The 9,303-nt window shown below is 42.7% G+C and overlaps 1 protein-coding gene across 1 annotated transcript; it reads left to right on the top strand.

Moving 5' to 3' along the window:
- The first annotated feature begins 7,744 nt into the window (after positions 1-7,744).
- On the top strand, positions 7,745-8,530 carry GJB6 (gap junction protein beta 6). Its single transcript, XM_007942502.2, has one exon. It carries the CDS (start codon positions 7,745-7,747, stop codon positions 8,528-8,530), a length of 786 nt encoding a protein of 261 aa, XP_007940693.1.
- Positions 8,531-9,303: the final 773 nt, after the last annotated feature.

Genomic DNA, 9,303 nt, shown 5'->3' with positions numbered 1-9,303 from the left:
AAGACCCACACAAGGGAAGTTTAATTTCATGGAAATTATTTTTGAACACTTTGAATTCTTAAAATTCAACATATGTTACTCCATGAGTTGTCCATTTTATATTTAGACTCCTTAGGCAGAAAAAAAAAATTTCATTATTAAGTTAATTTTGGAAAAGTATAGAAATCCACTAGTCCATAGTTAATTTGAAAGGAAAATCACTGATGTTTTGAGTCATTCAGTTTAAAAATCAGCCATTGTGTTGCCTGTCCTTTGGATAGCCTAAGATTTCTAGATACAAAAAAAAAAAAATACAGATTCTTCTTGATCGGGGAGAGAGCTGGAGTTTTGTTTTTTTTAAAAAAAAAAAACAAAAACTGCTGTTTGGAGGGTAAAGCAGTAAACCCAGTTTCTCAAACTTTCCCCATTCCTTTTTTTTATGTTCAAGGAGTGAATTTTAGGTTTGAGATTGAGTAATCATTTTGATAGGGAAAGAAATATACACTAAAGAACACCTTTGATTTTTAGTGTATTCCAAGGATGAAGCAGCAGAAAACTGGCAGCCTCCCCACCCCACACCCCATCCCACCCCCATGCCACATAACCATTCTGCGGATGAAGACAAACTACCCACAGAGTTCATGTAATAATAAACACATGGGGGAGGAGTTCAAGGAACATGGCCAACTACTAATTTTCCCAACAGGTGACATCTTCAGTGACATCCAGAAAGTGAGCAGAGCCTTCATCAGGACCATTGCTGGTCAACACTGGCTCTAGACAATCAGATGGTGAAGAAGAAAGAGGAAAGCCTGAAGCCCTGGAAATAGGGCCCTCACCCTAATTCTTCTGTGTGCCTAAGCCTCAGGAAGTCCTTGCAAGTAAGGCTTTGGTTTGCTCGTTTTGCTTTGACATTCTTTCCTTCTGTCCATACAACTATCCAAAGCTAATGTGGAACTCATCAACAGGTCTGGTTCTCAGAGCTACTGATTATTTCCTGAGTGACTTTGAAAGCATCATTCTAAGAGGAATAAAACGATTTAGAAAGAGAAAGATTCTTTCCACCTCTTGGTATATGCTGAAAGTGAGCACTATACATTTTAGGGCTTTATTCTTTGGTTCTGTCATTAATAAAACTAACATGGTGGTATTAAACAGATAAGATGTGATTAAATTCTTAACCAAGAGTTTTTAAAACAAGCAAGAAGTTTTCAGTGGGTGTATGTTTTGCTGTGTATATTTTCAACAACCATAAGAAAAAGTAAGCTACATTACTATGTTGTTGTTGTTGTTGTTGTTGTTTGCCGTCGAATCAGCCCCGACTCATAGCGACCCCTCCTTGGGTTTCCGAGGCAGTATCACTACGGAAGTAGGATTGCCCAACCTTCCTTCCGAGGAGTGGCTGGTGGGTTTGAACCGCCAGCCTTCTGGTTAGCAGTCAAGTGCCTTAGCCACTATGCTTGGAATGCTAATAGTTCTAAATTATTTGGATTGTAAATGAGAAGAACCATTTTCTTGGTGTGTCATCAAAGGAACTCTGGTGGCGCAGTGCCTGAGGCATTTGACTGCTAACCAGAAGGCTGGTGGTTCAAACCCACCAGCCACTCCCCAGAAGGAAGACTGGGCAATCTACTTCTGTGAAGACTTGTTATTGTTCTATGCCTTTGAGTCAGACCCGACTCATAGCGACCCTTCCTTGGGTTTCTGAGGCGGTATCACTACGGAAGTAGATTGCCCAACCTTCCTTCTGAGGAGCAGCTGGTGGGTTTGAACCACCTGCCTTCTGGTTAGCAGTCAAGTGCCTTAGGCACTATGCTACCAGAGCTCCTTAAGGAAGACTAAGCCTTCAAATCTTCTATTACCAAGATGTTGATGAAGGATTCCCACCAGTGTTTATATACTCTTAAAAGGGAAAAGCTGAGATTTGCAACTTGGGCGGCTTCCATTCTTTCCCCTGGGCCATGGTTCACAGTCCCAGTGCTGCATTTGTGGATACTGGTGAGTGCTACTGATTCTGGAGGAGCAAGTGGAGTTAGTCCAGTGTCCTTCAGAATTTCCAGAATCTCCTTTGCTGTCTGTCCCCTCAGTCTGCCTCTGTTCTGTGAGTGGGAAACGTCTCCCAGGGGCAGCTAGGCCTTACCAGTGACTGTAGCGATGTGTCAGGAAGTTCCTGGGCCCAACCCTAAGAAGGCTTTTGAGGTGTGATTTCCTTTCTTGTTCCTAGTCCCCAAAGAACAGTACACAGGACAGACACGCAGGGCTTGATTGGTAAGACCCTTAGGAGGGGTGTGTGCTAGAAGGAAGATATTGACAGAGAAGCCTACACTGTTAGAGCATATTGGATCCAATTTATCGAATGCCCTTCAGGCAGCGCGTAGGGAGATGTTGAGTTAAACAACCCTTTCTTGTGAATCATTTCTGCTGTTACAAATAATAGGCCCTTTGTGGCTCCTTCAGGAAGATAGTTTAAATCAGGTAATTTGTTTTCAGCCTGATTAATTGTCCTGAATGACCAGTGGGCTAGACATGCTTGTATTTGAGTTTAACCACTTATTTTCTTAGTGACATAGGCCTCTTCTTTCTTTTTCTTCCTTTAAAGGCTCAGGTGAACTGCTAAATTTGAGTATCATTGTCAATAACCAAACCCAACCCAACCCACTGTAGTTGAGTCGATTCCGACTCAAAGCAACACTAGGACAGAGTAGAACTGCCCCATAGGGTTTCCAAGGAGCTCTGGTGGCACAATGCCTAAGCCATTTAACTGCTACCCAGAGGTTGGTGGTTCCAACACACCAGCCACTCTGTGGAAGACTAGGCATTCTACTTCCATAAGGATTTACCACCTCAGAAACCCAACGGGGGTCGCTATGAGTCAGAATCGACTTGAGGCAGTGAGTTTAGTTTGATTTTATTTATTGAAGCAAAGCCCAAACCAAACCCACCGCCGTCTAATAGATTCTGACTCACAACACCCCTGGAGGACAGAGTGGAACTGCTCTATAGGGTTTCCAAGGCTATAATCTTTCCAGAAGCAGACTACCACATCTTTCTCCTGCTGAGCAGCTGGTGGGTTTGAACCACCAACCTTTCAGTTAGTAGCTGACTGCTTTAACCACTATGCCACCAGGGCTCCTTTCTTACTTTACAAATCAGGATCTTTGCCCTTCTCAAGGCCTGGACCCCACTTATTCTGAATAATAAAATTCTGATCCCATCTGTAAATTTTTCAGCTTTCTCTGGCTTTAGTTCTTCTGGGAATGGAGGCTAGAGCTCTTTTGCTCCAGGTAGGGGCTGACTGCCCTTCTCTGTACCATTTTTTTTGTACAAATAATTTGAGATTATTCTCTTTGATCAAGGAGAGGAAATAAGAGAGTTTCTGCCTTTTATCTGTAATTAATTAAAATTGTGCCAACTGCTTCAAGCATTGTATCCATCCCTCTTTTTTTTTGTTCCTTTGGCTCAAGTATCTTATTTTTTTTCTTTTTAATTGTTCAGGGAGCTCTGGTGGTGTGGTGATTAAGGCATTTGGCTGCTAAGCAGAAGTTCAGTGGTTTGAACCCACCAGCTGCTCCACAGAAGAAATATGAGGCAGTCTGTTTCCATAAAGATTTACAACCTTGGAAACCCAGTGGGGGTCCCTATGAGTTGGAATGGATTCATTGGCAGTGACTTTTTTGAGTTTTAACTGTTCAGCTCATTTAGGAATTAAACTTCCTGATACTGTTTTTACAGATTTCAGTCACTCCTCTCCATTTGTGTGGTTATCTGGGTCATCGTCCATCTTTTTTGTCACTTTAAAATCTGAGCTCATCTGAGGTACCATAATTCTACATCTCTTATCTAAGTCACTTGCAACTTTGTGGACACATGCTTTTAAGGGTTCTTCATCTTCCTTAAGGAGCTCTGGTGGTATAATGCCTAAGGCATTTGACCAGAAGGTTGGCAGGTCAAACCCACCAGCCACTCCACAGACGGCAGACGGGCCAGTCTACTTCTGTAAAGATGTACCACCTCAGAAACCCAATGGGGGTTCTGTGAGTCAGAATCAACTGGATGGGAATGCGTTTTTTGTGTTTTCATTCTCCTTGAACAAGCTCCCCTTTTCAAGTCTTTGGCTACTGAACTATCTCTCTCTTTTTTTTCTTCCAACTTAAAAAATCATTGCTTCCCTAAAGTCTAGGTAGGCCAAGTTGAAAACCATAATTTGGTGTTCCCATTTGTGTTGCAAAGTGCATTTTAGCTCAATTTTGTTTTGCATTTAAGAAACCAAAAGTTCTTATCATACTGTTTTAGAACGTTTAATATTCCATGGTATTTGAGCAACTTTTAAGAATCTATAAGCATTTTGAAATCTTTTACTTTCTGTAAGGAGCTCTAGTGGCATAGAGGGTAAGGCATTTGGCTATTAACCAGATGGTCAGTGGTTCAAAACCCATCAGGTGCTCCATGGGAGGAAGATGAGGCAGTCTACTTCCGTTAAGATTTACAGTCTTGGAAACCCAATGGGGGTCTCTATGAGTGGGAATTAACTCGACAGCAGTGGGTTTGGTTTGGTTCTGGTTACTTTTCACAGTGGTTAAAGCATTTGGCTGCTAATCAAAAGGATGACAGTTCCAACCCACCAGCCAATTCATGGGAGAAAGATGATGCAGTCTGCTTCTATAAAGATTTACAGCCTTGGAAACTGTATAGGGTAGATTTACTCTGTCCTAAAGAGTCGTTATGAATCAAAATCAACTTGATGGCAATGAGTTTGGTTTGCTTTGGGTTACTTTCTTTTTAGACAATGGAGTTAGATTAGGCTACTATGTTACAAAGTCCTTCACCTTGGGCCAAAACTGACCTCTCAAGCCCCTTCTTGCTGTTCCTCTTCCTTCTGCTGAGGCGCTGCCCACATGGCCTGGCAGTTGGGATGTCCTTAGTGGTCTGAGGGTGGTGGTGTGTTTTGTAAGTACTGTTACTGAACACCTCCTCATGGCTTATTCCATGGACCTTCATGCCCTTCCATTCAGTGGCTCTGCTGAGAACCCACTGGGTGAGAACTGGGGATCAAAGATGCAATAGCCAGTATCTGCATATAGCAGACACTCAATGAATGCTGATGGAAGGCTTGGTGACTTTCATATAGTGGCTCTGGCAAGTTCTCCAGTGATTGGCAAGAGGAAGAAGCAGGGACAAAAAACTCTGACTCATGGTGTGGAGATTTCTGGTTAGGCCCCTGCCAGAAAGTTGCTCTCCATTCCCCAAGGAGGAATCAACACACAATGAGATGGATGGATACAGGTGATGGCTTCCTCATATCTAGACTAGTGTCTTTCTAAGAAGTCCTAGTGATGCAGTCCAGCTGACCCACTCCATGGGAGAAAAGACCTGGCAATCTGCTGCCATAAAGATTCCAGAAAAAAAACGACTCACTGCCATCACGTCAATTCCAACTCATAGCGACCCCCATTGGATTTCCTAGGCAGTAAATGTTTATAGAAATAGATTGCCCTGTCTTCTTTCCATGGAGCAGCCAGTGGGTTTGAACCACCAGCCTTCTGGTTAGCAGCCAAATCTCTTAGGCACTGCACCACGAGAGTGCCTTTCCATAAAGATTACAGCCTAAGAAACTCTATGGGCAGTTCTGTTGTGTCCTATAGGGTCACTGTGAGTTGGAATCGACTCAATGACACACAAGAAGTGTCTTTTTGAGGAGAATGTGGCCTCTAAAAGCCAAACCAACATGAATTTCCAAAAAGGTAGCCTTTTTAAATACAGGGCTGGCTAACTTTATCTGTAAAAGATATTATACCCCCATTAGAGGCTGGTTGTGGCCAGGAGTTCTGGTGGCGTAGTGCCTGAGTCATTTGACTGCTAACCAGAAGGCTGGCAGTTCAAACCCACCAGCACTCCTCGGAAGGAAGGTTGGGCAATCTACTTCCATAGTGATACCACCTCAGAAACCCATGGAGGGGTCGCTATGAGTCGGATCTGACTTGACAGAAGTGTGTTCAAGTGTGTGGGGAGTGAAGGGAGCCTGCACACCTCAAAGAGATGATGTTGCTTACACTTATCCAGCTGCTTAGAGGAGAAACATCCGTAATGCAGAGAGGGCAGATCTGTGAACAGATCTGGGGTGGGTTGGCCTGAAAAAAGAAGGCTTGCAACTGTGTTCCCTTCATGCACTCAGGTGCAAGGAAGTTCCTCTGAGACTGGATCTGAAGGGGGCTTTAGTGATGGCCACATCCCCTGAGATAGTATGACAAATTCCAAGTACAAAAGTTTTTATGAAGGGAGAACCTTTCACTTTCAACAGAATGTGTGATCAATTCTTCAGTCTTCTGCGGCAATTGTAAAAGATGCAATCTGTTGAATTGTAGCAAAAGCTTCCAAAGAGGTTAAGAACCAGTGGCCATTGAGTCATCCTCGACTCATGGCAAACCCATGTGTGTCAGCACAGAACTGTGCCCCGCCCAGTTTTCAGTGGCTATTTTGTTTTTTTTTTTTGAAAGGAGATCACCAGGCCTTTGTTCCATGGCACCTCTGGGTGGATTTGTTTAGTCCTCAAGCCACTTAACCATTTGTGCCAGGCAGGGACTCCTCTAAGATGGCATAGAGAAGCCCTTTTCTCTCAGGGTGTGAAGTGTGTGTATACCTCTCAAGGGGAGCCTGTGGTGTCTTGGCCCTTGGTGATGGTGGAGCTCGTTCTCTGTGGCTCTGTGCATGGTACAGTTGGGGAAGGAGAGCAACTGCTGGCCCTGGTTGCAGCTGAGAACAAGTGAGCAACTTTTATAAAAGCCTGTAATTCTCTTTTGACGAGACCCTTTTCAGTAGTTGACAGTATTAGGTTTCCCACATGATTGTGGCAGATGATGTTATTGAAGCTAGAAATTAATATCCGTATATCATATAAAAGGAGCTCTGGTGGCACAGTGCCTAAAACATTTGACTGCTAACCAGAAGGTTGGTGGTTCAAACCCACCAGCCACTCTGTGGAAGGAAGATGGGGCAATCTACTTCTGTAAAGCTTTACCACCTCAGAAACCCAATGGGGGTCTCTATGAGTCAGAGTCAACTCAGTGGCAGTGAGTTTGATATTGTTGTTGTTGTTGTTATGTGCCGTCGAGTCGGACCCGACTCATAGCAACCCCTCCTTGGGTTTCCAAGGCAGTATCACTACGGAAGTAGATTGCCCCATCTTACTTCCGGGGAGTGGCTGGTGGGTTTGAACTGCCAGCCTTCTGGTTAGCAGTCAAGTGCCTTAGGCACTATACTACCAGAGAGTTTGATATTAAGTAAACGAATAAGTATTTCATTTCTCTCCTTCTTAGTCTGTTGGGTAAAGCAGACTGTCATTCCAATTAATGATTTTTTGTTTTGTTTTTTTTTCTTGGATAAACCATTTAATGAATAAAATCTACTGATCCCTTGGTCAAACACCAAATGGACATAGTGATTAAAAGAGAACTTAGAAGTGAATGTGTTTACCTGTATTCTGGATTAATGTCAAGTAGCAGCCTACTATATCATCTGAATCCAGTTGAATCAAGATGATCCAGACTTCACCAAATAGTTATTTCTAGTCCAAAACATTAGGATATTTTTAAAGCAGCCATTTCTCATCAGAAAACCTCTCACTAGCAGGTTAGGGAATTGAAGTTACAAAGTTTCACAGAATACTTTAAGAGAAGTTTGCTTATGTGTGTAATAGTGCTTTATACATCGAGCAGAACATTCCACTGATTCCCCTGTTCATCTGTCTGTGTAGGACTAGGCTGGCACAATGGACTGGGGCACCCTGCACACCTTCGTCGGCGGTGTCAATAAACACTCCACCAGCATCGGGAAGGTGTGGATCACGGTCATCTTTATCTTTCGTGTCATGATCCTCGTGGTGGCTGCTCAAGAAGTGTGGGGTGATGAACAGGAGGATTTTGTCTGCAACACTCTGCAGCCAGGATGTAAAAACGTGTGCTACGACCACTTCTTCCCCGTGTCCCACATCCGACTGTGGGCACTGCAGCTCATCTTTGTCTCCACGCCCGCCCTGCTAGTTGCCATGCACGTCACCTACTACAGACACGAGACCACCCGCAAGTTCAGGCGAGGAGAGAAGAGGAACGAATTCAAAGACATCGAAGACATTAAAAAGCAAAAGGTTCGGATAGAGGGGTCCCTGTGGTGGACATACACCAGCAGTATTTTTTTCCGAATCATCTTTGAAGCAGCCTTCATGTATGTGTTCTACTTCCTGTACAACGGATACCACCTGCCCTGGGTGTTGAAATGTGGGATCGATCCTTGCCCCAATCTGGTTGACTGCTTTATCTCGAGACCCACTGAAAAGACCGTGTTCACCATTTTTATGATTTCTGCATCTGTGATTTGCATGCTACTTAATGTGGCTGAGCTGTGTTACCTGCTGCTCAAAGTGTGTTTTAGGAGATCAAAGAGAGCAAAGACACAAAGAAATCACCCCAATCATACCCTGAAGGAAAGTAAGCAAAATGAAATGAATGAACTGATTTCAGATAGTGGTCAGAATGCAATCACGGGCTTTCCAAGTTAAACATTTCAAAGTAGAACATAGCTGATTGATAACAAAACTTGCCTTCTCCTGAAGGCAACACCAACCTGAAAACACTCTTTCTAGACTGAAGAGTTTCTGTTGATAAGTGACTTCCATGATAAATAGATACTCGAATTAACTTTTTTGTAGAACCACTGTGCCGTTAACGTACAACATAATCAAACCTGTGGTCCATCTCTGAAAACTAAAAGATTGATTTGACAATTCTGCCTTAAAGTAACTTTAACATGTTGAGTTAAAGTGGACTCTTTGATGTAATAGGTGGTCCCTGAAAATTTAAGTATGTACCTATTATCCTGTGATTAATAAGAAAATTTACCTAGAAATGGATACTTTTATTAGTAAAAGATATTTTTATAGGATCCAATGTTTTAGTTCTGACTTAGAATTTACATAAAGTATTTTTGTAATGACTGGTCTTCCTTACCTGAAAAAACATGCAGTGTTAGAGAACATAAGTATCTAAATGTTGAACTTACAAAAGGTCTATCTTATTGTACATATTGTTTTACATTATTGACAAATTTATGAACTATCATGATACTCTGAAGGTGGAAGGCATTCATTGTACACCATGTTTTTATTGCTTTTTGAATGTAGACATAGCCGTGTGGCAGAGGAAAGCTTTTAAACTAGTCTCTTTGTCAATCATTGTGAAAAAGTTCAACATGAATGTGATTGCCTCAATAAAGATAAGCCTTAGCATACAATGTGGGTTTCTGTTCAGTGTGTCATCCAAGCACAAATGGGCC

The sequence above is a fragment of the Orycteropus afer genome, unplaced genomic scaffold (genome assembly GCF_000298275.1).
Source record: "Orycteropus afer afer isolate SDZICR_OR568_19922 unplaced genomic scaffold, OryAfe1.0 scaffold00092, whole genome shotgun sequence".
Lineage (NCBI taxonomy): Eukaryota > Metazoa > Chordata > Mammalia > Tubulidentata > Orycteropodidae > Orycteropus > Orycteropus afer.
The sequence above is the reverse complement of the archived record's forward strand: the minus strand, read 5'-3'. Positions and strand labels throughout refer to the sequence as shown.